Source organism: Lynx rufus, unplaced genomic scaffold, assembly GCF_022079265.1.
Source record: "Lynx rufus isolate CCGP_SWC_20201006 ecotype Redwood Valley unplaced genomic scaffold, mLynRuf1.p SCAF_10, whole genome shotgun sequence".
NCBI lineage: Eukaryota > Metazoa > Chordata > Mammalia > Carnivora > Felidae > Lynx > Lynx rufus.
Window position 1 is genome coordinate 83,559,410 of NW_025814824.1, and position 26,980 is coordinate 83,586,389.

General features: G+C 59.0%; 1 protein-coding gene across 1 annotated transcript; it reads left to right on the forward strand.

Annotated features, from left to right (window-relative positions):
• The first annotated feature begins 1,092 nt into the window (after window positions 1-1,092).
• ADGRD2 (adhesion G protein-coupled receptor D2) lies at window positions 1,093-23,899 on the forward strand. The gene is made up of 24 exons (XM_047069311.1): window positions 1,093-1,227; window positions 2,349-2,443; window positions 2,824-2,887; window positions 3,215-3,427; window positions 3,745-4,386; window positions 4,785-4,883; window positions 5,247-5,332; window positions 5,593-5,874; window positions 7,030-7,141; window positions 7,862-7,996; window positions 8,515-8,638; window positions 9,090-9,195; window positions 12,564-12,719; window positions 13,967-14,070; window positions 14,330-14,432; window positions 14,695-14,848; window positions 15,383-15,516; window positions 15,603-15,718; window positions 16,581-16,701; window positions 20,710-20,751; window positions 20,870-20,914; window positions 21,695-21,753; window positions 22,050-22,080; window positions 23,631-23,899. Exons 2-23 carry the CDS (start codon window positions 2,408-2,410, stop codon window positions 22,060-22,062), a joined length of 2,946 nt encoding a protein of 981 aa, XP_046925267.1. The 5' UTR covers window positions 1,093-1,227; window positions 2,349-2,407; the 3' UTR covers window positions 22,063-22,080; window positions 23,631-23,899.
• The last annotated feature ends 3,081 nt before the right edge of the window (window positions 23,900-26,980 follow it).

The following is a 26,980-nucleotide window of genomic DNA, read 5'->3' on the forward strand; positions in this document are numbered from 1 at the left end:
TAACAACTGTAAGGTAAGTTTTGACAAGGATATTAAACGGACTGTATGCCTCGCACCAGGTAGAAGCCACAGGCTTTGTCAGTCACTTAAATCACACAGCAGCCCCATGACTTGTGTACTATTATCCACATGTTACATATGGGGAAACTGAGGCTCAGAGAAATTAGGCAACGTGCTTCAGGTCAGTCGAGGTGATCTTGGATCTGTCTGATCTCCCTCCCAAGCAGGAATCCCTGCTACTGAGGCAGGAGAGTGCCACGGGTCCCAGATGCACATCATTCCTACTGGGAGCTCCACCTCTGTGTCCCTCCCCAGTCCCCTTAGCTTCTCTCCCTGCTCCTGGCCCCACCACTTGTCCCAGGCTCTGCCCTCAGAGGCCAAAACTTTTCAATTCCCCCCACCTCACACACACACACACACACACACACACACACACACACAGGGCCTCTCCTGTCACCTTGCCCTTACGTTTTGAATGGCCTGGATGAAGACCGAAAGACCCAGGTTCAAGGCTGGGCTCTGCGACTCATTAGCTGTCCAACCTGGGGGAGAGCCCTCAGTCCTCATGGTGGCCCCTCCTCACGGTGGGTTGAAGGTAAAGGAAATGAGGCCTGCAGGGGTCCAGCGCAGGCTACTGAACGCTCCCTCCTTTCCCACGGTCCAGCCTGAGATGGGATTGGTTCAAAGGATCCACAAATTTATTTGGGATCCAAGCCTCCCAAGGTGGCCCCTTCTACTCAAGGGGGGAGAGGCACGGCGGGTCCAGTCCAGAAACTGGGGAACTCCCCGCGGTCCGCCCCACGTGCCCTCCCACTGCTCGCGCGGCTGGGGCGCCTGCCCTGTCCTCCGCGCGCCCAGAAGGCGGGTGTCCCTGACTGCGGGGCTGGGGTCGAGGGGCGGGGTCTGCTAGTACCGCCCCCGCACCGCCTCGGCCCCGCCCCGCACCCGAGGTTTCCACCGTACGGCAGAGAGCTAGCAGATTTCCGCTGCTGGATTTCCGTCCCAGAAACAGTTCGCAGCGAGTGAGCCGACCGTAGGCGCCGGGCCAGAAGAAGCAGGTGAGGACCTGGGCTTTGAAGAGGAGAGGGATCAGCGCGGGTGAAGGGGAGGCCCTGGTCCTGGCCCATCAGCCCAAGAGGGATTCCCCACTGGCCCCTTGCGGAGGAGGGACACGCAGTGGCGGCGGCCAGACCTCGCATCTCCCTTTTGGGTGCCAACGAGTATTTGGTGAGCAAGGAAGGGGGGGCCAGGAGTATGTGGGGGCAAATACAGGCAGAGTGAACAGGGGAGTGAGACAATCAGCATTTATTGAGCCCGCACTGTGTGCCCAGCACAGACTAGGCACCAAGCCTCAGTCTTGGACCAGACTCATACCATTCCCACCCACTAAAGTGGGGGTTGGGGGGGTGGAGGAGGGCGGACATAGGTGCTGTTTAAAAAGGGGAAAAGCGACAATAAATTGGTGCTTTTCAGAGTCCAAAGTGTGAACCCCCATGTTTTCCCATGCTGGGATGTGTTTGATTTTCATATTTAGGCACTTTATCTGGAAAGGGGGAAAGGGTATGAATTATCACTGGTGACGGCTTCAGACTTCCAGATGGCATGAGGCCAGCTGGCAGGACACAGTAGAGCATTATTTCATCTCCAGTGTTTTCTGAGACCCATTTGTGCTTGGCCACTGCTGGAGCAGAGACCCAGGAGGCCTGAAGCCCCCCAGACTTTTAAGAGTAATGCCCAAACCACCCACAATTAGGGTATCCTCAGCTCACTACAGCGCCTGGCCAGGGTGCTGAGCAGATGAAGGGATCACAAGCTGATCTTGTAGGAGGTGCCACTGAGGGAGCAAGGCCAGTCCGGGCAAGAGCTACAGGATGGTCAAAGCTCTGGAGAAGAGCTGCTGCCTGGAGAAATGGGGGAATGGGAGCAGCTTGGGGGGTAGGGGGAAAGGTGGTTGCACGGGCGGATAGTGAGACTGGTGAGGCCAGAAAGCTTGGCAGAGGCCTCATTAAGCAGAACCTTGAATGCCAAGCTATGAGCCCAAAAGAACACAAGGAGACCTACAAGGGTCCTACACTCTGTTCCCACCATTCTCTGGCCTTCCCTCCCCCTGACCCCCTGCCGTTCCCAGCTCACCAGGGCTACAGTGTTTCCCAGCTGTGGTCCTAGAAGGGGCTCCTGGAGACCATCCTTTTGTACAAGTAAATGTCACATAGATGTGCCCAGCCCATCCTGGGCTCCCAGCCCAGTGAGGTCTGGGAGCCAAACATGGGGAATATGACCCCGTAGGGGACAGAGCGGGTAGTAAGGCAGGATGCTGAGCTACTTTCCTTTGCGTTTTTCCTCTTCAGTCCACACTGGCCACACCTGTGACCCCTGCTGTCCCTCACTGGCCCCTGCTGGATCCAGAATGGCTTCCTGGTGCTACTGCCTCCTCTACCTCCTGGTACCTGAACTTGGTGGGGGGATGTGGGGGAGGAAGCCAAGGGAGACTCAAAGCTGCTGGGTTCCAAGTGGCCACCTCTGAGGCCACTGCAAAGGTCACACAGGATAAGCCCCTGGCATAACAACAGACTAAAAGCATCCACTGGTGCGACACCTTTTGCATTCACTCATCAGCTTGTTTATTCCTCACGCGGGAGAAACAGGTTCAAGGCAGTGAAGCGCCTGCCCAAGATCACACTCTGGGTGGGACTTGAACCCAGGTCTGACTGCAGAGCTTGCAGCTTCCAGTGCACCCTGCCAGAGCACCCATTAACTGCACACACTGGGGTGGGGACCCAACCCAGCCCCAACCCAGCCCCAACCTGTCTTCTTCTCTCTCAGATAAGGAGTCTCTCTGGGACACACTCCAACTCCCCAGGTGAAGCAAGGAGCTCTTGGCTCCCAGGTTGGTATAAAGGCCCCAGAGAGGCTCCCCTTTCCCCAGCTCCGCCAGCCTGTGGTCCACCTGGTGCACTGGCCTCTAAGGCAAAGGAAGGGAGGAGATGCCATTTAGTTCAGCCCCACCATCCCCGGCCATGGGGTGAAGGTTTCACTTGTGTCTATTTTATTCTTGCTAGTATACAGATGACAAAACAAAAGGACTAGACCCACCAGGTCATAGAGCATTCGGACCCAAATGACTCCTAGCTCAGTATCCACCACGCCCAGCCCACCCCAAGGGTCACAGGCCCACACACTGCTCTCCCACACTGTGTCTCCTCTGACCCTGCAGCTCCAGTGGACCCCGGTGAGGTGGTGGAGACCCCAGACGGGGTGTGCAAGTTCCCAGGGCAGCAGCTGAGCTGGTGGCAGGCTCAAGAGTCATGTGAGCAGCGTTTTGGCCACCTGGCACTGGCGCCCCCAGCTGAGGTCCTTGCTCCACGGCTGCCCAACCCCATCTGGGTGGGCCAAAGGGAGGCCCCTCTGCGGAGACCCCCCCAGAGGCGTGAGTGTGGGCCCAGGGCCTGGGAAGTGGGGAGGAGGAGGTGGCGAGGGGGGGGGGGGGCTCCAGAGACCGGAGCTCACAGTGACAGCCCTACCGAATGGAGCCCAGAAGTCCCCGTCGCACCTTCAGGTTCCCTCGTCCAGAACTGAAACGCAGGGTTGACCGCCTGGGTATGGGCACTGGAGCCCCCATTTCTTCCTTCCCGAGTTTGGGAGACACCCGAAAGCCCAGGAGGGGCCCCGGAGCTCCGCCAGTGGGTGGTCAGAGGCAGTGCGCAGATTGAGGACACTGAGGTCCCGGCCCGCGTGTCCCCACAGGCGCGCTCCCCACGGCCGCGCTGGTGTTCGGCGAGCGGACCGCGGACAGGGCGGCGCGGCTGCGGACGCCCCTGCCCGCGCTGGGGGCGCTGACCGCGTGCGCGCACGTGCAGTGGGACGCCGCCTCGCCGGACGCCGCCGCGCTCTTCTCCCTCGCCGCGCCCTCCCTCGCCAACGCGCTGCAGCTGCGCGCCTTCGCCGAGCCGGGCGGCGCCGTGCACGCGGCGCTGGTGGTGCGCGGCCACCACGCGCCCTTCCGCGCCGCCTTCCGCGCCGACGGCCGCTGGCACCACGTGTGCACCACGTGGGAGCAGCGCGGCGGGCGCTGGGCGCTGTTTGCCGACGGGCGGCGGCGCGCCGGGGCGCGGGGACTGGGCGCGGGCCACCCGGTGCCAGCGGGCGGCATCCTCGTGCTGGGCCAGGATCAGGACTCTCTGGGCGGTGGCTTCTCGGCGCGCGATGCCTTCAGCGGCAACCTCACCGACTTCCACCTGTGGGCTCGGGCCCTGAGCCCCGCGCAGCTGCGTCGGGCACGGGCCTGCGCGCCGCCACCCGGCGGCCTGCTCTTCCGCTGGGACCTGGGCGCCCTGGACGTCACGCCCTCGCTGTTGCCGCCCCTGCGGGTGCGCCTGCTCTGTCCAGGTATGGCCCGCCCCGCCCTCTGGCTCGTAGGCCCCGCCCCGCCTTTCGGCTCAACGCCCCGCCCCCTGGCTTCTGCGCGCTTCCTTGTGAGCTCAAGATCCAGCCCACCACTTGTGAACCTGGCCACGCCCAGCTCTGGTCACGCTCCCCCAAGCCTCCCAGACGTCGGGCAAAAAGCTCAGTCCCAGTAGCCTGAGTAGGCTCGACCCTTGGCCGCCTTGCCCAGCCTTGTGTTGGCTGCAGCGTCCTTCACCCGGGTTACCACGTCGCCCCCTAACTCCGGGGCTACGCGTCCTGGCCCCCTAAGGTGTGCAGGTGCCTTCAAGGCCCGAACAGGTGACTCCAGGGACTGCTGGAGAACCAGGATAAAGCGCTGACACTTCTCCCATCCCTGCCAGTGCCCTCAGAAGAGTGCCCTACGTGGAACCCAGGATCCGGCACCGAGGGCTCTTTGCTCTGCCTTCAACCACATTTCTTCCTTTGCTGTTACCGGACAGGTGCGCCCTGGCAGTCCCCAGGGCTCTGCTGAAGGGGAAACTGGGCATGGACCAGTGTAGGCTGAGAGGGAGTGAGCACTTGGCACAAACTGGGAATTTAGAATCTTCTCAAAGTCTCAGGGTCTCCACGGAGTTCAAACCACAGGACAGCGGGGCCAGACAGACCTGGGGACGAACCCCAGCTGTGTGTCCTTGGGCAAATGATTTTGCCATTGTATGCCTCAGTTTCCCCATCTAGAACACTGTGTAAGGCTCCGGACGCACAGCTATTGACATGCTCTTCCTCCCTCGGCAGCAAATGGTGGGTGGTGCACCTCTGGGCGGTGTTGCTCAGGACCCAGCCTGGCATCCCCTCCTTTGCAGACACTTACCAGCGGCTGCAGGATGCCCAGTCGTGGCCTGGCCAGGATGTTATCAGCAGAGTCAATGCCTTGGCCAAGACCGTAGTGGTGAGCCCCCTTCCTGGGGGCTGAAGAGTCTGGGGACACTATGGGTCACCTCCCTGCCGCCCAGTTTCCTCACCTATAAAGGGGACACCCACCAAATGTGTCTTCAGGGATTAAGGTTGTTCGTATTCCCTATTTTGGAGCTCTGGAGAGCTGGGTTAGACACGTGCCCACTAAGAAGACCCTAGTGGGGCCCAAGTGTGATCCCTGGGAGATCTCTTCCTGACAGCCAGGCCGGCAGTAAGTGGTTCCTCTGCCCACAGCTGCTTCCTGACCCCCTCTCTGAAGCCCCTGGACACCTGTCGCTGGCTGAGGCCTCCAGCTTCCTGGGTATCCTGGAGAGGGTCCTGGCAAAGGAGTCAGCTCCACTGGGGCCGGCTGCACTGCTGGCTGTCGTGCACTTCCTAAAGAGAGTGACAGCCCTCGGGGCTGGGGAGCCAGAGCCCTTAACAGGGCCCTGGGAGCAGCTAGGCCAGGGCATCATGTCTGTGGCCAGCTTGGTCCTGGAGGAGCAGCTGGCTGGCGCGTGGCTCTCAATCAGCGAGGTGAGGCTGGCAGGGCTGGGTGGGGCAGGGGGGCTTGCCGTCCTTGCCACCAGCTTGTTGTGTAGCCGTGGGTGAGTCAGCACCCATCGCTGGGTCCGTCTCTGCGTTCGAGAGAAGCTCCTCTTTTACCTGTGATGTAACTTGAACTTCCACATACAACTGTTCGTGAATAATAGCTTCTGTGGTTGAAAATAAGAGCCAGGAATCCATAAGGATCCCCCCCATATCCAAGATTCTGCTGACCACCTTCAGAGGCAGGTCCTCTATGCTGAGTATCCAGCCATCTTGTCTTCCAAAACAGCCCAGATGCTCAGGAGAGCATAGAGAGATGCTATCCAGATGGCATGGGTGCTAGAAACGTCGTCCTGGCAGAAGTGGCTGTAGGCTTGGGAGTGATTGGCCTAGAGAAAGGAGAGAACAAGGGATCATAGACATCACCTGAAAGCCTTTGGGGCAGAAGGAGCAGAGATGGTGCCTCTGTGGCCTCGGAGGACAGAACAGGGACCTAGGCTTGGGGACGGGGTGGAGATGACACAGCGTGGGAGGCCGGCTCCACAGAACGGTTCCTCTGTTTGGGCAGCGAGCGCCCAACCTGGGAAGGGTATAAACCCATTTTTGGCTGAGGGACTGAGGCACTGTGGTAGGCTAGGAAAAGCTGGACTCTGAACCCTGGTGTTCCTCCCTGAAGAACAGAGGTGATCATACCCGCCCTGCCTAGAGTAGCTGTTCCATTACTGCAAGCCCCCCCCCCGCCCCCACCTGGCCTCACCCCCACACGGCTTCCCTTTTGGAACCGAAAGGTCGAGTCCCTTCTATAGGTCTAGCACAGAGTGAGATCAAAGGAGGGGAAGGCACGGCCCCGCCTGCAGAGTGTGCCCAGCTAGCAAACAACCGGCCAGCAGGCACGGAGGACTACCAGGCCTTCGCCTGGGCTGGAGGATGACGTGGCTTGGAGACGTCAGAGGAGGCCGATCGGGCAGGGCCTCAAACACCAGCCTGAGGACCCAGGACTTGATCCTGGAGGCCCTACGGGGCCACCGAGGGTCTGGAGCAGGCAGGCCACTTCACAGATCTCTGAGAATGTGTTAACTACAGCGGTCGCGGCTGGCAGCCGCAGGCGCAAAGCAGGAGGGGCTGAGATGTGGCTCCTCCCAGGTGGTTGGCGGACCCATGGCCCTGGTGGCAAGTCTACAGCGCTTGGCGCCCCTGCTGAGCACCACGCTGACCCCTGGGCGGCCCCGAATGCACATCCAGCGTCGCTGTGTCGGTGAGCCTGCTGTGCACCCGTCCCATACATCTGGGCCCTGGGGGGGCCCGGGCTCAGACATTTCTTCTTAGCTTTGGTCACTGGGAGCTGTCAGCACCACCGCGGACACTCCATTCTGTCCCCTGCCTTTGTCTGTGCTGCGCCCTCCATCCACAATGCCCTTTCTTCCTCGACCTCTTAGCAAACTCCCGTATAGCCTTCAGAACCTTGTTTGGGCATCAGCTCCTCTAGGATGCCTTGCCTGGTTTTAGCTCTCTCCTGACAGTTCCTCCTCTTGCTGTTACCCCTATGTCTTGGAAATATCTCCTGTTGCATTTTGTGGTAATTACTTCGTTTTTGCCAAAGCTCCCTGAAAGCCAGGGGTATTTCTGAGTCATTTCTGGATCTCAGGCCAGACCCAAGTACACACTCAGTGAGTGTTTGTAGATTGACTGGGGGAGATCATTTATGGGGAACTTTGGCAAAACTTGTGTCCTCCAGGCACCCAGTGGTTTCTGATAGTCAGGTCCTGCCCCCCCCCCAGGGACCTGCTTCTAGTGATCCCCTCCCCTAGACCTGAAGAAGTCAGATCTCCCTTGGGCAAGTCGCTGAACCTCTCTGAGCTGGAATAGTGGCCCAGGCCTGTGGTGGGGAGAGGGGGGGCAGCCCCTGCCGGCTAGGCCAGCTCTGCAGAAAGACCTCCCTTGGAAGGTCCAGCCGCCCAACCCCATTTGATCCCAGGCCTGGAGGTGCGGAGTCTACGCTTGATGGAGGCTGGCACGGAGGGCTATGTGTTCACGGTGCCCGGTGGGCATCCGGAGGGGCCCGGCCACATCCGCATCCCCGCAGGTGAAGTGGAACGCCTCCTCGGGAAAGGTGGGTGAGGGTGAGGGGGTGGTGGGGCCCTGCTGGGGTCTGGGTTAGCGCCAGTTAGCCCTGGGTTAACTCTGCCGTTTTGAATAAGTCACCTCACTGTTCACAGCCTGTTTCCTTATCTGGAAGACTGTCATGCTAGTACTTGCCTTGTAAGCTGCTGTGGGGTTAAAAGTGCTTATCACATAGTAGGTGTTCACTTGGTCTCCTCCGCTGAACCCCACCCATTTCCTCTTAGAAGTGGGTGGTGGAGGGAGCCGCCACCCTTGCTGTCACCCGGGGCTGGGGAATCAGGACATGAGGCAAAGGGCTTTAGAGCTGCCAGGTTAAGTGCATGCCCTGTTGCTGGTTGGAATTCTCGTTTCTCCACTTATTAACCGGGTGATCTTTGGGAAGTCAATTAATCTCTCTGAGCCTCAGTTTCCCTGATCGTAAGGTGGGCAGAGCATCTCCCTCGGGGCCAACCCGTGGTGCTTGCTCAGTCACAGGGTGGGGTCTTAGGCTTCCTCCCACTCAGCCAGGCCTCTCTGGAGTCACCGTGATCCACAGCTGGTTCAGCTCGAGTGTCTTCCGGCAAACCCTAGGGGAACCTGGCCTGGAGCCCCAGGCCCCTGAGAGCTCAGAAGAGGCAAGCAAATTGCAGAGGTGAGTGGGCCCTACCCAGTAGGCTGCTGAGGGTCTGGATCCCCTCCCCAGGGAAGGCCAGGCCTCCATCCCATCCCAGAGCCATCATTCTGGTAGGTAATTCTGCCCTTAGCAACCAGAGCCAAACCCTCCCCATCCCCGAGACACGCACATCTCTGGGCCTTCCAAAGATATGCTGCTGGAACCTGGCTCAACTACTGTCTAGGGTCCTGGCGTCAGTGCTGAGACTCAGAGAGAAGACAGGGCTTACTGAATTTACCACCAAGTCCCCAAGGCAAGACTGGAACCCAGATGCCCAAATTTCAAGCACAGGATATTTCCTGGTGTTTCTTTGGACACAGAGGGTGTCATCTCCCACACAGGGTCCTGATGAGATGACCTCAGCCATCCATGACCTCTGCCGCACAGCCAACTGATATGGTGCCCTTAAAAGCTCCCCTTCTCCCCACAGGTTTCTAAGCACCCAGGTGGGGTCAGCCATCATCTCCTCTGAGGTATGGGATGAAACCGGGGAGGTCAGCACGGCCGTGACCTTTCACTTGCAACACCAGACCCAGGTACTGGGGGTGCTTCTGGGAACCACCACCACCGGTACACTTACCCTGATTTGGTCTTCCCATACCCCAATATTTGTTCATTTAAACCAAAGTCTAAAAATGTTCAAGAAAAATAACTCACAAGCCATCCCATTGTCCTCAAGGACCCTGCAATGTGCTCATAAGAGAGGAAATAGCCTAAATGTCCACCAAGAGGGGATGGCTCAAAAAGCCATGTGGGGCTACACAGTGGAACAGTCAGCAGAAGTCATATAAGGAATGAGGTATTTTTCCATAAACTGACATGGAAAGATGGCCAAGAAATGTTTAATTTCATTACATGAAATACACAAATTCCTTCCTGCTTTTGAAACAGTAGTTTCAGAGAAAGCCAAAGTCTGCTTTGCCCACAACCACTAATCCTGGACACACACACACACTCACACACACACACACACACACCACACCACATCTTATCAGTCTTTTGTATGTCATCCCAAGACTTTAAAAACCGATTTGATTGAAGTAGATAAATCTACAGACACTAAAACATCCACTTTAACTAGACAACCTGATGGGTTTTGAGCAGTATACACACTTAGGTACCACTGCCCCAGTCAAGGTAAAGAACATTTCCACGTTCCCAAAGGGCTTATTTGGGCCCCTCCCCAGGCAGCCTTCTCCCCAAATCAGTGATCTACTTCTCGTGACTATAGATTATGTCTCTCTTTTCTAAAGTTTCGCATAAATGGAATCATATAGGGCATGCTGTGCTCAAGGTTCATTTGTCAGCTGGTGTTTTTGAGAATCATCTATATTATTGCCTGTTTCAATAATTTGCTCCTCTGTACTGCTGAGTAAGATTCCACTACATGGATGTACCATAATTTGTTTTTCCTAATGCCTGCAATTTTTCTTAAATTTTTCCTAAAACCATAATTTTTTTTTTTTTTTTTTTGCTTTTGCAAAATCAAAGTCCTTCCTCTTTCAGCCGAGCCATGTAAACATTTATGTCCCTTGTTTTCCCTGCTGGTGTTTTTGGCACTGTCTTGGTCACAGATATCCTTTCTCATTGCTGTTTAGTCCTAGCATGTATAGGCCTTGACTGAGGTCAAGTCCAGCTCCACCACCTTCCCCAGGGATGGTCCACAATGAACATGCCCATCTCTTGGTCATGAGTCCTGAGTATCTGCAGCGTTTTGTTTTTTTTTTTCTAACAAGTAACCCTGCCTAACCCTGTGAAAATCCTCACTCATAATACATTAAAAAAATTTTTTTAAGTTTATTGATTTATTTTGAGAGAGACAGAGACAGCATGAGTGGGGGAGGGGGAGAGAGAGGGGGGGGAGAGAGATACCAAGCAGACTCTGTGCTGTCAGCACAGAGCCTGATGTGAGACTCGGGCTCATGAACTGTGAGATCATGACCTGAGCTGAAACCAAGAGTCAGATGGTTAACAGACTGAGCCACCCGGGCACTCCAACTCATAATACGTTTTGATTCTGGTGACTGTTTCCTGGGGATATGTGGCCAGGTATAGGGCTCCTGGACACAAATACATAATTTTTTGGCTTTTGATTGTACAGTCACACTGCTTTTTCCGTTTATACCACTTGAAAATGCTACCGGCAGTGTAATGATTATCCGTTTCAAAAGCAAACAGCAGGTTTTCTTTGTGTTCCCAGCACCCAACATAGTATCTGAGACCCCGGGGAAAATATTATGGACGAATGAATACATGGGGTGATAATTCAGTCAACCCAAGAAATACTACATTCCCTGGAGGCATCGTCATGGACTATTGGAAAGAGCATAACCAAGTCAGGACCCAGCCTCAGCTCTGTGCTGTGTGATCTTGAGCAGATTAATTTCCCTCTCTGAAGCTGTTTCCTTGTTGGAAATTACATGAATTTATACCTGTCTCCTAGGTTACTAGGATGATCGCCCACAATAAAAAACATGAAGAATGTGACACACAGTGTCATAGTCTAGTAAGGTGACATTGCTGTTACTCTTTCCAGTCGGGACAAATAGCCCAAGTCCTAAGCTCGGGCTGCTTTCCCTGTCTGGACTGGGGCTGTTGCCACCGGTTGCCTGATGTCTCCTCACTGCTTAATGACATAAAATCTACACTGTTGTCGTTGTTTAATTACCAGAGAACTGGCATGTTCATCATAACACATTCAAACTGAGATCTAGCCATTGTTAAATTAGCTGTGCATTTAATCCCAGGCCTTGTGTGTGTGTTTTCACAATTATATAGACCGGATATACGTATTTTTTATGCAAATGAGCTCATACCATGTATAACGAGGTGCAGCTTTTGTCTTTATTGAACAACGTATAACAGAGCTCTTTCCCTGCTAGTAGACTGAGAACTGCTTGTTCCTCTTGCTGGGTGCAGAGCATCCCAAGAGGGAAGAGTCACCGCGGTTTAACCGCTCCCCAAAAGATGGACATTTAGCTTGCTCCCAGTATTTCAATATTATGCATGAAACATTTCAATATTAGCATGAAAGCCTACTCACCCCTCTTCCCCTCTGCTTCCCTGCTGGCATTTTCTCCCACCTCTTCACCCATGACCCACGTTGGGCAAACCCCTGGACCCTCAAACTCAAAGAGGCCTCAATGTCCCCCTGCATCCTCTTGGACTCTCTCCCCCTTCCATACACACACACACAGCGACTCTACCCCTGTTTCCTGCCCTTAGGCCTTCCCGCAGAAACTGGTGGAACCTGTCTGTGCCTTCTGGAACTTCAGCATCAGGTGAGTTGCCATTTTCAAGTTCTTTAAATAAGACAATTGGGTTTTGTTTTGTTTTTTTAAGACATCCATTCTTCTTGAAGGTGAGGTGTGTTTTTGGTCTCCATTTGCCACCTTTCTTATGGGGGTGGCCTCAACCTCTTACCTAGCAGCTCCAGGACAAACCAGAGCAAGAGAATCTGTGACCCAGGAGGTAATGAGCACCCCATCATAGGAGATATGCAGGCTCACTCTGTGGGATGCCTGGGAAGAGATTCATCCATCAAATAAGCATTAGACTTGACATCTATCCAAAGCCATGACCCTTGGGCATTTGAAGGAGCAGAGGAGGGTTCAGAGATTAGCCCCAGCTCCCTGCCCTGTATCTTTAGCCGAACATCAATCACTGTTGCTTAGTAAGTTATGCAGTTAATCAGTGGTAATCGCCGGTATTAGCCCCATCCCCTACCATCCCTGAGAGCGTTAAGTACACTTTACAGATGGGAAACTGAGGCCCAGGGAAGAGCAGAGGCGTGCCCAAGGTCACAAAGCTGGTTAGAGGCAGAGCATTGATGGGCCCCACGCTTTGGAGAGAGGCTTTCCCCTGCTTGCCACCTATCCCCAGCCCCATGTCCACCCCATTTCAGGAGCCCTTCTCTTCCTTCCCCTCCCCCAGCCCAGACACAGGGGGCTCCTGGGCCACTACCGGCTGCTCTGTGGCCACCCTGTACCGGGACTCTACCGCGTGCTTCTGCAACCACAGCACCAACTTTGCTGTCCTGTTGCAGGTGTATGACGTCCAGGTGAGTACCGGGGGGGGGGGGGGGGGCGGGTAGGGCTGGGCGGGTGGAGTGGGCGAAGGTGATGTCAGAACCAAGTCTTAAAGGATGACCAAGAACTGAACAGAAAGGCATTCCAAGCAGAGGGCCAGTCTGAGCAGAGGCAAGGAGGCTAGACTGACAGGCAGGCTGGACACATTCTAGAACTTTGACTGTCTGGAGCTTCCAGTGCTAGGTCCTGGAGTAGAAGAAGGCGGAGGAGCAAGGTGGCGTGGGTCAGGTGGCACAGAGCCTAGAGGAGACCCGATGGGCAGAGCACGGACGTGGACATGTTAAGCAGGTGTTGGATGGCCCTGAGGGAGCCCCACTGGTGCCAGGAGTGGGCTGGCAGAGCAAAGAGCAAAGAGGGGTCTGTGGGCCAGTCGCCTAGGCAGAGGGCAGGGGGCCTGCACTGGGGAACAGTGGGCAGACTGGGGGAGGAGGGGGTGGCCCAGCACAAAGGCCTGGGCAGCTGGGGGACAAGGGAGTCATCTTGGAGAGGGCACAGGCAGGTAGCAGGTTTAGACAGGCCGCAGGGTGGAGGGCCGTGGGGCCGGTGGGTGTCGGGGCTGAAGAGGTCTCAGCTGGAGGCGAAGAGCCTGTAGGTAAAGCCGCGGCTGAGCCGAACTCGGACCTCAGACGTGAAAGGAGACTGACCCGGGGGAGGCCCCTGGGAGGGCCCAGCGTTTACAAATTCCCAAATCCCCGGAGGAGAGCGGGGGAGGTGCATTACTAGAGCCGCCAAGGGACTCTGAGGTTGAGTGAGGCAGGGCCAGAGCCTCAGGAATGCGGGGGTCACTTGGTGTGTTGGGGAGCACGCCAGAGAAGCGTGCTCGCCGACACATTTGCCCTGTGGAAACAGAGCGTGGCCGTTTTTGCCTGTCAGCTCCAGGCCCCTTCCTCAGCGGGGGGCGGTCACACACAGTCTGCTCCCAGTGGGTGTGTCTGTCGCTTCCGAGCCGGCTCTTAGCGGCTGCAGCGAAAGCCGAAAGCCGGACCCATCAGGGCCAGTTTAGGGAGGGCCAGCAGGAGAGGCCATGCAAACGCTCTCTTATTAAGTGCCTGCCGTGTGCAGGCCTGGCCTGGCTGGCCGGTGCTGTCCCCACCCCTGCTTCACTGCAGACGGGGAGCCTTGGGGAGCCTCGCCGGACCAGGGCAGGGCGAGGCCTGGTCTGGGCAGGTCAGGGCCGTGACGGGCTCGCTGTACTTTGGGGTCTCCGGCCCTCCCACAGAGAAGCCCCGGGGAGGAGTCGCTGCTGAGGACGCTGTCGTTTGTGGGCTGCGGAGTGTCCTTCTGCGCCTTGGCCACCGCCTTCTTGCTCTTCCTGGCAGCTGGGTGAGATGAGCTCAGCACAGCAGCCCGGCACCCCGGGGCCCAGCCCACCCATGGGGGCCTCTGTGGGCCTCCTCCGGGCACGTCTCCCCCTGGCCCCGGAAGAGCCTGCCCCAGGGCCCCCCTTAGGGCTGTGGGCCTCCCGTGGAGCTGCTGTCTCTGCCCGTGGTTAGCCCACCCCCAGGGACCCCAGCAGGCAGGGGCTGGTAGGGGCGTGGGGGCTGGTGGTGGTGTCCTTGTTAACCGACCCCTGCCTGTCCAGGGTCCCCAGGTCAGAGCGAGCCACGGTCCACAAGAACCTCACCTTCTCCCTGGCCTCTGCCGAGGGCTTCCTCATGGCCAGCGAGTGGGCAAAGGCCAACAAGGTGGGCACCCGGCAGGCGTGCTTGTGAGTTCAGGGGGGGGCCAATCTTTCCTGGGTCGTCCCCCGCATCGTCACTTGGCTCCATTTTCCTGGGGTGGGTGGGGACACGGCCAGAATGGTGGAGCTGGGCCCAGGGCACTTCCCCGAGACGTTCCCCGCCGGTACCTCTTTGGGTTGGCAATGCCAGGCATGGGCATGGGACCCAGGGCAGGGCTGCGGCCACTGCTGGCCTTGGTAGGGATCTGCCACCCTCCTGCCCACAGGTGGCGTGTGTGGCCGTCACAGCTGCAATGCATCTCCTCTTTTTGGTCGCATTCTCCTGGATGTTGGTGGAGGGCCTATTGCTGTGGAGCAAGGTGGTGGCCGTGCGCATGCGCCCAGGCCCCAGGATGACTCTCTACTACGCCACGGGCTGGGGTGAGGCCCCTCTGCTCTCCACTCCTGCTCTGTTCCCTACTCTGCCTCGCATGGCCTCTGTTGCTGTCCCACCCCACCACAGCCCGACACCACCCGATCCCCATCTCCACCTGGCGCCCAGCACCCCCATCCCTGACGCAAGCTCAGTTTCCTCAGCCCAGTCGCCCTCCAGCTTTACCCAGCCCCAGCCCTTCTTAACCCTCTCCACTCCCACCACTTCAACCCCCCACTGCTAGCGCTGTCTCCCCGATTCGTGGCCCGCTGACCCCCGTGCCAGTCACCACCCTCCATCCCCCCTGACTCCCGTGCCTGAGCCCTCAGCTCAGTTTCGCTCTCCCGCTCCCCAGCTACTCAGGGCTCCAAGGCCACCCCAGAAGGATCGGGCCCACCCAGCCCCCTTCCCAGAGCTCCCCGTGCCCGCCAGTGCACCTGCTACCGTGGGACAGCTGTGGGCTGCGGCTCTGGGTTGGAGGCCAGGTCCTGGAGAGGACAGAATGCGTGGCGAGGTCCTGAGGGCATTTATTCTTCCCCTAGGCGTGCCCGTGGCCATCGTGGCCATCACGGTGGCCATGTCCCCCGACGACTATGTGGCCGCTGGCCACTGCTGGCTCAATGTGCACACGGACACCATCTGGGCCTTTGTGGGGCCCGTGCTCTTCGTGCTGACTGTGAGCAGGGAGGCCTGGGGGCCTGGAGGGGAGGGTCGTACTGGGAAAGGGGGAAGCCGTTTCACCCACTGACACCGGGTCTCCAGGCCAACACCTGCATCCTGGTCCGCGTAGTGATGGTCACTGTGTCCAGTGCCCGCCGCCGCGCCCGCATGCTGAGCCCCCAGCCCTGCCTGCGGCAGCAAATCACGATCCAGATATGGTGAGGGCCAGAAGTGGGGCAGCCAGATGTGAGGCTCGTCGGGTGTGAGCATGTGTGAGTCCAGGGTGGCGGTACGTGGTCACGTGGCCACGTGTGCAAGGCTATGTACGGGCCTGTGTGTGCACATGTGTCCCGGCTTGTGCGTACCTGCACACTCATGCGTGTGGACACGTGTGAGCACGTGCCCATGCATGTCCCCTGGGGGGATGGTAATCAATCCTGAGTGTATGTGAGTGGGAGGGGATATAGACACAAGCCTCTGTCCTGGGGGCTCACCTTGTACCGATGGCACTGATGACCCAGTAGGGACAAGGTAGGGGAGACCCGGGGTTCAGGCAGTCCCCAGAAGTTCAGGTTCAGAGTGAGGATTTAGGTCCCTACCCCTGCCAAGAATGCCCCTCACTCTCCAGGGCCACATCCTGCCAGAAGGAGGACACCCCTGACCCTCCTCTTCCCCCCATTCTCTGCCAAAGGCAGTGCGGCCTAAGTCAGCAGGTCCCCGAAAAGCCAGGGAGCCCCAGGGGCCCCTGAGGAGGGAAGACTTCTTTAGACTCCACGCCCCCTGGATCCACTGCCCAGTCCTCAGCCGTCCCTCGGGACGGCTGCCCTGCCCTTCCTCTGAGCCAGGTTTGGGACCGGGACCCCGTCTCCCAAGTGCCGCTACCCTACTTCATACCACTTCTGGGTCTGAGAAGGGGCAGGAGGTCCAGCCGAAGCTTCCAGCTACACCTAAGTCAGGAGCGGCTCCTGATGTGTAGCTCCGGCTCCTCTCCAGGCACCTCCCAGCTGCAGCCCTCCCCAGCACCCTGCAGGGCCCCCCGGGCCGCGCTGGCGTCCCTCAGCCCCGACCGCTCTCCTGCAGGGCCACAGTGAAGCCGGTGCTGGTCCTGCTGCCCGTCCTGGGCCTGACCTGGCTGGTCGGCACGCTGGTGCACCTCAGCCCGGCCTGGGCCTACGCCGCCGTGGGCCTCAATTCCTTCCAGGTACCTCCGGGCCCCGGACCATCTGGGACCAGGGCTCTGACACGCGGTGGAGCTCAGAGTGACTGGTTTGTCAAGAGTTGGGGGAAGGAGTGTCTTCTCCGTCATGGGAGTCACCACAGCAACCAGGGGCATTGTCAAGAGGCCAGAGGGTGAGGGCAAGAGTGGGAACAAAGCCTCAAATCAAAGAGGCAGCGCCTCTTTGGGAAGGATTTGAGGCCCATTTCACAGCTGAGGAAGCTGAGGTCCAGAGACTCAGGGATGCGGCAGAAGTTCCAGCCCCCTGGCTGGTACTAGAGACTCTTTGGGTCTCGGCAAGAAGCCAAGGAAGGGGTGCAGGACACTGGTGACCTCTCCCCTCGGGGTCAGCGGGTGGCCCGCTGTGGGACAGTATCAGCTGCTGCATTGGTGAGGACGACACTTCAGAAAAGGGTTTGGTTAGGAGGACAGTGCCCAGCCCGCCTAGGTGAGGCAGTAACAGTGGGGCTGCAGGAACCCTCCTGGGTGCCTGTCAGGTCCCGTGTCCGGGAGCCACCACGGAGAGGGGTCAGACTGGGTCCCTGTCCTCAGGGGGTTTGCAACCCTGTGGGCGACCCAGACATGGACACAGACAGGCACGGCCCGGGGGACCGAGTGCTGGGAGGGAGGTGGGTCCAAGCAGGGCCCTTCCTGCCCCTGCCCCTGCCCTTGCCCTCGGCCTCCCTTGCACCCCCAGCACCCCTCCCTGTGGTCTGCACCTACTCCTCCCAGCTCCTGTCAGGGCTGAGAAGTGGGGTGACCCAGGGAGAGACAAAGCAAGCTCAGGAAATCGGGTACGAATTCTGTAGAGTCATGGGACCTGGAGCTCATCCTGGGGATCCTCTGTCCTCTCCTGGGAGAAGGAGCCCGAGGCTGTCAGCAACCACTTGGGGTGCCTCAGTGTTGCGGGCCCCGGGCCAGGTTCGTACTTCTATCTCCGAATAAGCCTTACAAATGGGGAAACTGAGACCCCATGAGGTCATTTCCAGGGCCCCGCAGGAGGAAGGAGCAGTGCTGGGGCCCAAGTCCAGAGTCTGTGTTCTCAGCCCTCTGCACGTGGGCCTGGTCTGTTCCTGGAAGAGCTGCCCAGATTGGGCAGGGTGTGGGGCTGAGGTCAGGAAGGGCTCTGACCTAGCTTTTCTTCCATCCACGTGGTATTTGCCAAATGCCTACCAGGTGCCAGGCACCGTTCCAGGCACAGGGGACAGGGCAGGAAAGGAAGCAGCAAAATGCCATGCTCCTGTGGAGCTGACCGTGGCCAAGGCCAGGGAGTGAAGTGTGGAGGGTGGGAGGGGGCAGGGAGCGAGGAAGGGTGCAGAGGGTGGTGATTACCAGGGTCCCGGTCCATGGTGTCGGCTCCCCCAGGGCCGTGGGGACTCGTCACTCTCGGCCAGGTGTGGGAGTGGAGAGAGGAAAGACGGGGCCACTGCTGGGGGAGAATGGAGGCCATGCCAAGAGAGGGGCCCAGAAAGTGAAGAAAAACTGGGGTTCCAGTTATTCCCAAAGAAGCACAGCTCCCAGAGACCTGCGTGGGCCTGAGTGGCCAGGGGACAGGGGCGGTGCTGCACCCCTTCCCTGACACAACAAGCCCCACGCTCCTGGAGCTCCCCCGGTTCGAATTTGGGCCACTGCCCGGTTAGCCCTCCACCCTGCCCCCCAAGTGGCATCCAGGGCAGCAGCGGCCCATCGCCATGGCGACCACTGTAGCTTCGTCCCTGCGTGGCCCTCAGGTGGGCAGAGGCGGAGCCATGTCTCCGTCTCTGAACTTTCTCTGAGGTTCCTTCTCTGTCTCAGGCTGTCTCCATCACAGCCCCCTCCCCCTCTGGCCTGGATCCCACCCGGCCCTCCCTCCGTGGGCCTCTCGCTGTCTCCCTTTTTGTTGACCCCTGACCCTTCTAGCTTTTGCCTCTGAGCATGACCTCTCTTCCCCTCCCAGTCAGCCTCAGACCTTCCTTACCAAGGTCTCCCGGTGAAGGAGGGGACAGGCTGCCTTGCGGGGTCAGATGGCGTGAGACCTGGGCCCACCCTGATGTCCTGTGACCATCTGCTGGCAGGTCCCCTGGTCAGGCTCTAGGTCCCTGCCCAGCTTCCCTCCCCAGGCCTGCCTTTCCTCTCCCCTCTCCTCCATCTACCTGCTCTCCCTCCCTGTCTTCCTCTCCCTGCCCACCTCCCGCCGTCTCTCTCTCTGTCTGGGGCATACACCGGGCAGCACCTGCCCTCAGGACCGCCTTCCTTCCCTACTGAGTTGAGCAAGGAGCAGCCTGGGGTACAGGGACTGAGCTCAGCCGGGCCTCATTTGCTCTTCAGGGCTGATTTGTTTCTTTGTGGCTCCCGTGTCGGGTTTTGTGGTGGGAGAGCTGGGCCTCGCTTTTAACCAGCTCTGGCTCACACTTACCTGGGCTGAGTCTTGTTAGAGGGCCCCGACACATTGAAACAGGCCTCAGTTTCCACATCTCTATAAGGGGGATCATATTCTCCACCTCATGGGGTCATTGTGGGGTTCAACTGAGAGGATACTTGCAAAGGGCAAAGCCAAATACCTGGCACACACCGGGAGCACCGTGAACGGGAGCGGATCGGTTTCATTCAGCCAGTCCGCACCTGCTCTGTGTTCTTTACTAAAGAGGATAGTTGTGCACAGAATCAAAGAATCTATCCTTGGAGGTCTCAGCCTGAGGGAGAGACAAACACCAAAACCACACTCCGACAGCCTGGCATGATTGAGGCTGAGAGACCAGAGGAACGTGGGGGCAGTGTGGGGACAGAGGAGCCACTCATGGGGAGGCGGAGAGGGTGCTCCCTGGAGAGAATGATTCTCAGCTAACACCCAGACACGGTGAGGGGAAAGAATGAAGTCAGGGGAGCATGGTGAGATCCAATGGAGACGTGAGCGGGGGTCACGTGAGCTGGTGAGAAATGGGACAGGAGGAGACATGGGGGCCAGACCGCACAGGGTCCCCTGAGCCGTTGTAAGGAGCTCACACATGATCCCGGGGGCACCAGAGAGCCTGGGAGGACGCTGGGCAGGCGCGGGTGTGGTTGGGCTGGAGTCTGGAAAGATGCCTTTGGGTTTGAGGAGCCAGTAAAAGGAGACAGGACGGGGAAGGCAGTGCAGAAGTTGCAGTGAGAGGACAGGCTGGCTGTGGGGGCCGGTGGGGGGTGGGGGGGAGATGCCAGGGTCTGTCTGAGGCCTCAAGGAGCTCCCTGGACCCCAACCCGTGTGCTCTAGTCTGACCTCAGGACAGGGGCTGTTGCCTATCCAGGTAGAATCAGGAAGGCCCAGGCTCTAAATTCCATTCTGCTTAGCCACACTCCAGGGCCTGGGACTCATTGCTCTGTCTCCTGCCCCAGGCCCCAGGGTCCCTCCCCATCAAATAGGATTAACCCACCCCCACCCCCACCCCCATCATGGAGCTGCTATGAGGGTTGTAACCCCAAGTTACTTTGTGAGTGGCCAAGACCTCTTGGTCCTCCCATGCGTGGGGAGTAAGAGCCAGCTATGACTCGGCCACTGTGTTGAGTCCTTCACACACAGCGGGAGGCCAGGCCTCTGACACGGAGGAGGTTGGGAGAGACACTCAGCTAGAGGCTCGAGTCAGAATGCATTCACAGGTCTGCTGTTCCAGGACTTGATTTAGCCTTGATTACAGGAAGGTGTGCCCCCTCCCACCACCCACTCCTGCAGCCATGAGGATGGGGCAGGTGGCAGGGGACAGAGGCATAGAGGACAAGAGGCTGCCTGATGGCCAGAGGCTGAAGGTATGGGGGGTAGTGGGGCAAGCCCCCTTCTGGTTCTCTCTGCTGTAGAATGTCACAGATGCCCCCTCCCAAGTGCAGGAGGGCACAGTGGGTCAGCAGGGTTTGTGGTCATCAGCCTGCATCTCTGAATGTCTCGGGGTATCTCTGGGTGTGTTTCTGTTGCGGCCCCAGGCCAGGTGGGAGGGAGGGGGTCCCAGGCAGTGACACCCACCCTCATCCTGGGTCTGTCCCCAGGGGCCATACATTTTCCTGGTCTACGCTGCCTACAACGGGGAGGTGAGTCAAGGGCGCTGGCTGCCGGGGGGTGAGGTGGGTAGGGCTTACTTGCTGGGGACCTGTGGCCAGGGGGTCAGGGGGAGGGTCCCAGGACTGACCCCAAATTCCCATCCCCTAGGTCCGGAATGCCCTGCAGAGGATGACTGAGAAAAAGGCAACAGAGGCCTTTATGGTGGGTGCAGGCAGGTGGGGATCCTGGGAGCCAGGAGGTCCCACTCACAGCCAGGATTCCAGTGCTGACACCCCTTTCTTTCAGGTCTGCTCCAGCCCCATAGGCCCAGGGTCCCACCCTAGGTCCCTTGGTCCCTGGGAGGTCTCTCAGAACAACCCTGTAGCCTTGGCTCCAGCCCGAAGACACTTGGCTATTAGAGGTAAGGCCACACCACCCTCCAGTCTGAGTACTACCCAGTGCCTCAGTTTCCCCAGTGCTCAGGTAAAGCTGAGAAGGCAATGGCAGATCCTGTCAACCCATCTGAGAGACAAGGAGACTGAGGCCCAGGGAATTCTGCAAACACGGGGCCTGGAAGGTAGCTTAGAAATGGCTTATTTTTTCCCACACCACCAGGGAACAGGGGCCCCTGCTTCCTAGCCCAGAGGCAGGGTTTGCCCAGGGTCGTCTTCCTTGGGTCTCCACGCAGATGGGGTTTAGGGGTTCCCAAAGTCAGGTGGGTGGATGAGGTTTGGGGCCCTGTGACAGGGCACGGGGGTAAGGCCAGGCCAGGAGTTTCAATACGAGCTTCCTAGCTTACCTGCTGTGTGCACTTGGGCAAGTTACCTTCCCTCCCTGGGCCTTAGTTTCTCCATCATTAATCTGTGGAATAAGTCTGACTGGAACCTTAGAGTCTTTGATAATGAGGTCCTGTCCAGGGCAGGAGAGCAGAGAAAGAGTTTCCTGCCTCAGCCTCCTAAAAGTTCACCTACTCGAGTGTTTTTCCCCGGCTAGGGACCCACAGCCCCAGAATCTCCACAACCTTCTCCTCCATTGCAGAACCTGAGAGACCGGTGAGGCTGGGACAGGGGTGGCAGGGTTTTGCCAAGGGGCTAGCAAGTATGTCCCACAGGGACTAGGGTAGGGTGGGGGTGGGGGGGCTTCCTCTGGGGATCCAAGGGGCCCCATTCCTCAGCAGGTGCGAGGGCACTGGGAGCCAATGGGAGGTGCTCACTGCACACTGGCAGAACCTGAACGCCAAGGCCATGGGTAGTGGGGGAGTCATCACCAAGGGAGCCAAGGGCCCCCAGGGCAAGGGGGAGCAGAAGGAGTAGGGGCCCACCCCCCTAACAGCCTCCTCTGTCCTCAGGCTGTGGAGCTGACAGCATTCAAGGCATCAGGTACAGCTCCCATCTCAGGGGGGTCCCCCCTCTCCCCTTGGCACCCGGACACCCCCTCAGCCCCACTGCACCAGGATGGAAGGGATTTGAGAAGCAGCCACACCTGACGCCTCGTGGAAGCCTGAAGTCTTCCATTAGCACACTGTAGGCCTGGCCCGGAGACACGGTGCTCTTTGGGAGAGGTGTACTTAGGGAATGGGTTTGGGACCCTTCCCAGAGCTGGTGCTGCAGGAGGGCCAGTGCGCAAGGAGCCCGCCTTCCTCTGTGCACCCACTCTGTCTGCCTCCCCCACCCCCCTCGGCCTCCTGGCCACATCCCACTCAGAGCCCCTGTCCTGATGCCTTGTGCCCTGAAATGACTTCCAAACCCGGTGAGAGGCAAGCGCTTTCCTTCTGGGTTGTTTCCCCAGCTGGACAGGTGAGGGGGGCCTGGGGGCAGCGGGGCAAGGCTGGGCCCATCCCAGGCGCAGCTCAAGGAGAGAGGACTGAGCCTGGGGAGTTCAGCCTGGCCCTAGGCGAGCTGAGGGGCCTGTGGTCACTGTCAGCTTCTCTGAGCCTGAGTTCCCTCAGTCTTAAAACATAGGTTTAAGACTACATAGGTAGGAGGGGCCGCCAGGCACTGCCCAGCCTCAAACCAACCAAGGGATTCCTTCCGGCATGGGCAAGAGGCATGTTCGTGCAGCCCTAACCAGAGCTGGGTTCTGGGCTTTATAAAGCCCGGCATCTGCTGACTCCTTTAATCCGGGGACACGGGGAAACCATCCTCCCACCGTGCAGATGAGGAAATTGAGCAGTGTCAGAGCTGGGGTCAGGCCCCACCCCGCAGATGGGGAAAGTGAGGCACAGGGGCAGTCACAGAGGTGTCAGCGGAGGCACATTTGAAACCCAAGTCTCTAGGACCCCAGCCTCCCAGCGGGCCTCCACCCTTAGCTGGTGTCCCCGTCCCCTGGAGTCTCAGCTCCCCTTCTGCAAAGTGCGCAGGAGGCGCCCCCTGCAGGCCAGCGCGCGGTAGGCCCTCCGCGGGGCCCGCCGGCGCCCCCATCCCGCCCCTCCCCCCACCCTCGCAGGCGCGGCGCGGGTGGGAACAAGAGCGGCAGCGGCGCCTCTGCGCTCAAGTGACAGCGCCTTTGTCTCTGCTGAATGGGTGCGTTGCTAAGGGCGCTCGTAGCAACGGAGCCGCTTCCACCTCGCCCTGCGGCCGGCCCCGCCCTCCTCCGGACCCCCAACCTGCCCCGCCCTTCGGGCGCCCTCGCCACCCCCACCCCGCACCCTGCGACCTTCTCAGGTGGCCTGAACACGAGGTGCCGGGGAGTGAAGGCTGCCAGCTCCGTGTCCCTCGCGATACCTGCCGGCCACCGCCCCTCCTGAAACCAGGGAGCCCTCTGGGCATCAGGTGTTCTTTAGAGAAACAGGCTCGTAGAGGGCTTGCGGGAGACTGCCCAGGGTCTCCCCAGTCCAGAATCCCCACCAAGGTCTTCCCCCAGCCTCAGTTCCCCTCCAGGGGTCCCCACCGTGATTATCTGCCAGCTCAGCCCAACATTTTCCTCCCAGGTTTCTAGAGAGAGTGCATGCGGACTTGACTCCAAGCCTCTAAAAGGCCCAACTGGGGGCCCCCCCGGGGACAGACAGCAGCCTCCGCCACCACCTACTGCCTCTCCCTCAGGAGCCCCCCCCCCAACCCCTCCCGGGTGCTGTGCCAGGTCCCACAGCTCAGTCCCCCAACTTCCTGTCCAAGATTGTTACCCGCTCTGACCCTCCCCACCTGCCTTGAAATTCTGACAGCCCTGTGGTATCTCTAGCAATAAAGGGTACTCTTGTGACCTGTTCCTCTCTGGGGGTCACCCTGCCAGGCTTCCTGGGAGAAGGGTGGGACAAGGGAAGCTGCCACTTTGTCTTTTGGTCTCAAGACAGCCCCAGCTTCAACAGGGTAGGTGCAGCCAACATCTATTAGCACCTACTGTGTACCTGGCTGGTACTGAGCCCTTGACCACCTTAGAGCTGTGAGTCTTCACCTCAGCCCCCATGAACGCTATCACCCCTATTGTACAGAGGAAGAAACTGAGGCCAGAGACAGTCTCCCGGCTGGGTAACATGGGGGTCAGGGGGCGGGGGCAGTCACTGTGAGTGGGAGTCACCCAGGCAGACTGCTCGGAGAAGGCAGGGGGCAGGTGGGACCAGCTCCAGGTACGATGGGTCATCCTGCAGGAGGACTTGGAGTCTGGCTGTGGGAGCAGGTCCTGCCACCACTGATTCTGTGGCCACGGGCCACGGGTCCCTTCTTAGAGCTGGGCTGGGGGCCGAGGTGAGCAGCAGTGATGATGTGTTAGGGCTTTGTGCCAGGGCGGGCCCTGAGCTGGAAGCCAGGTGAAGCAGGGGCCCAGGGGCTGCTAACACTGCCCTCCTGCCCTCAGCCTGGCTCAAACGCTCCTGGGGCCAGAGGATGTGGCACAGCCCAGGAGGGAGGAGCGGGGGAGAGCAGCCTCCCTGGAGGAGGCAGGAAGCCACTCCAGACGCATGTGAGTGGAGGCAGGGCAGGGCTGCGTGAGAAGCCCTGAGACCCAGGGAGGCACAAGCTGTTCCCTGCTCTCTCCACCTTATGTGCTGCTTCCGCTCGGGGCCCCACCTGGGTTGTCTGTCCAGGGGTGGTGGACCCACCACGAAAGGCCAGAGGTCTGGTTATTTCATTCTGGGGACGGGGGGCTGTCGAACCTTCCAAAGCCCATCATCTGCAGAATGGGGGACATCAGGCCCACCCCACAGGTGACATGAGGGGTAAATGCAGTCCTGTGTGGTAGTCCCTGGGCCCAGCACACGGTAGGCACTCAGGAATGTCAGCTGTCTTCAGAGATGTTCAGGGAACCGTGGGACCGCAGAACCTGCTGCATGGAGATGATGTTTAAGCCCTTGAAGGACCCCCCACCCCCACCCCAGGCAAAGAAAGAGATAAAAGACGGGCGGGCTCAGAGGGAGGGGGAGACAGAGGCCGTCCTGCCTGCTCCAGGAAGACACAGCGGTGCTGCAGGGGGGAGGGGCGGGGCGGGGCAGGCTGGGTACCACCACCGAAGGTCCACAGAACAGGGCGCTCAGCCCGGCCACCTGCTGCCCCAGTGCAGAAGCAGGGTTGCCAGGGAAGCAAGGAGGTGGCTCTGAGTTGGGCAGGCACTTGGTCTCTACAGCCTGCTTTTGCAGAGACCTCTGCCGCCTTCCAGGAGGTTCCTGCCTCCCCACCAACTAATCATATGCACTGGCAGGAGGAGACGTCCAGGGGTGGGCACCCAGGAGTCCTTTCGGGTCTTCCCTCCTCCTGCTCCATACCCTCCCTCCCCACCACCCACTCTCTTTACTCTCCAGCCAGAGTAACTTTGCTTAGGTCCCCAGACACCCGTGGCTGACACCCCTCCATCCCTTTGCTCCAACTCTTGCCTCTGCCCACACTGCCCCCAACTGTTGTCTAGCCGGTGGACCTTCAAAACCTTCAAAACCCAGTATGGATGACCCCGCTGCTGTGAACACTTCCTGTCCCCGCCAGGGGCAGAATCATTCACTTCCTCATCTTACCCGGCCCCAGGACACGATGGATCACACAGGAACGTGAGATGACTAAGAGGGCCTTCCCAAAAGACCTGATGCTCCCCAGAGGCAGGAAAAAGAGCACCTACTTCCCTTCTGAAGGTGCCGGGAGGGAAAGGGATGCTTTCGTTGCATAAAAGCCACTGCCAAGCTGTGTGCCCCGGCATCTTTTTCTAACGTGCACAGAGGCCTGAAGTGGACCAGGGGTGGCCGTAGGAGTAGTCAGGTTGGTCAGGACGATGGAGGTTTGAATGATGGCTCTACTCCCTCTTGGTGTGTGACGTCTGACAGGTCACCTCGCCCCCTCTGTATCTTGGTTTCTTCGGCTGTAATCTGGAGCTGCCACTTGCCGAAGAGGCTTTGAGAAGCAGACGGGAAGACAAAATGGACAGAGAAAGCCGGCGAAGCCCTGGGACAAGGTCTAGAGCCGAGGAGGCATTCCTCAGGTCTCAGCTGTGCTCAGCGGGGGTGGGAGGGCAAGAGAATCAGTGAGAGGGACTGGCCCTGGGGCCACCACCAGATGGACAGAGAGGAAAGGGCCAGTGCTCCAAAGTCAAGAGGACCCAGGTTTGAATCTGCCCCTGCAGGTCACTGACCAAGTCCCTCTCCTGGATTCTAACCCCTACCTCACAGGGCTGTGGTAGGGGCAGGGATATGAGGGATGGCACACAGTAGGTGCTCATTAAATGACTGCCCCCATCTGCCCAAGGTGGTTGAGGTGCCCCCATCTGCACGGCTGTAGTGGAACTGAGGCTGAAGCCCAGGAAGACCTAAGCATCTCCCAAGCCTCCTGGGTACCGCAAGGTCCCAGGTATGAGGTGGGGCCAAAAGGCTCCCCAACAGTGGCTGGTGTGCCCCAACTTTGGCCCCAGATTTTGAACCAAAGGTTATCTGACTGTCACCTCCATCCCAATCAGAGCATTGCACTACCCTCGACCACCCACACCCACCTGGGAGGTTCCGCTTTGGCCCCGGAACATAAATAGACAAAGGGAGCTGGAAACTAATTGCAAAATTTATTCCAGGGCTGCAGGGGCTGGGGAGATTCTTAAGGGCACTTCTTGTTTTGGGGCTGTGGGTCTCTGGCCTTGGCAGGGGCACACATCACAGTGGGCAGGGGCAGGGACCAAGACAGGGCAGTGGAAGGCAGGGGAGCACGGATGCCCAGTCACCTCCCACTGGGCAGGCTCAGCACAAGCTGCAGTGGCAACGTGAAAGCAGGAAAAACAGTGGACGCCCAGCCCCGGACAGAGGACAGCTAAGGCCACTCCCTAGTGCCTGGCCCTGGACCGTGTCTTTCAGGACATAGGGCAGGAGGCCAGGGAGCCGAA

Excerpts from the sequence above, each read along its gene's own strand:
- ADGRD2 (XM_047069311.1), top strand. The coding sequence starts at position 2,408 with ATGGCTTCCTGGTGCTACTGCCTCCTCTACCTCCTG. Across the intron at positions 3,428-3,744 it reads GCGGAGACCCCCCCAGAGGC|GCGCGCTCCCCACGGCCGCG; the intron begins GTGAGTGTGGGC and ends GTGTCCCCACAG. Across the intron at positions 4,387-4,784 it reads GGTGCGCCTGCTCTGTCCAG|TGCCCTCAGAAGAGTGCCCT; the intron begins GTATGGCCCGCC and ends CATCCCTGCCAG.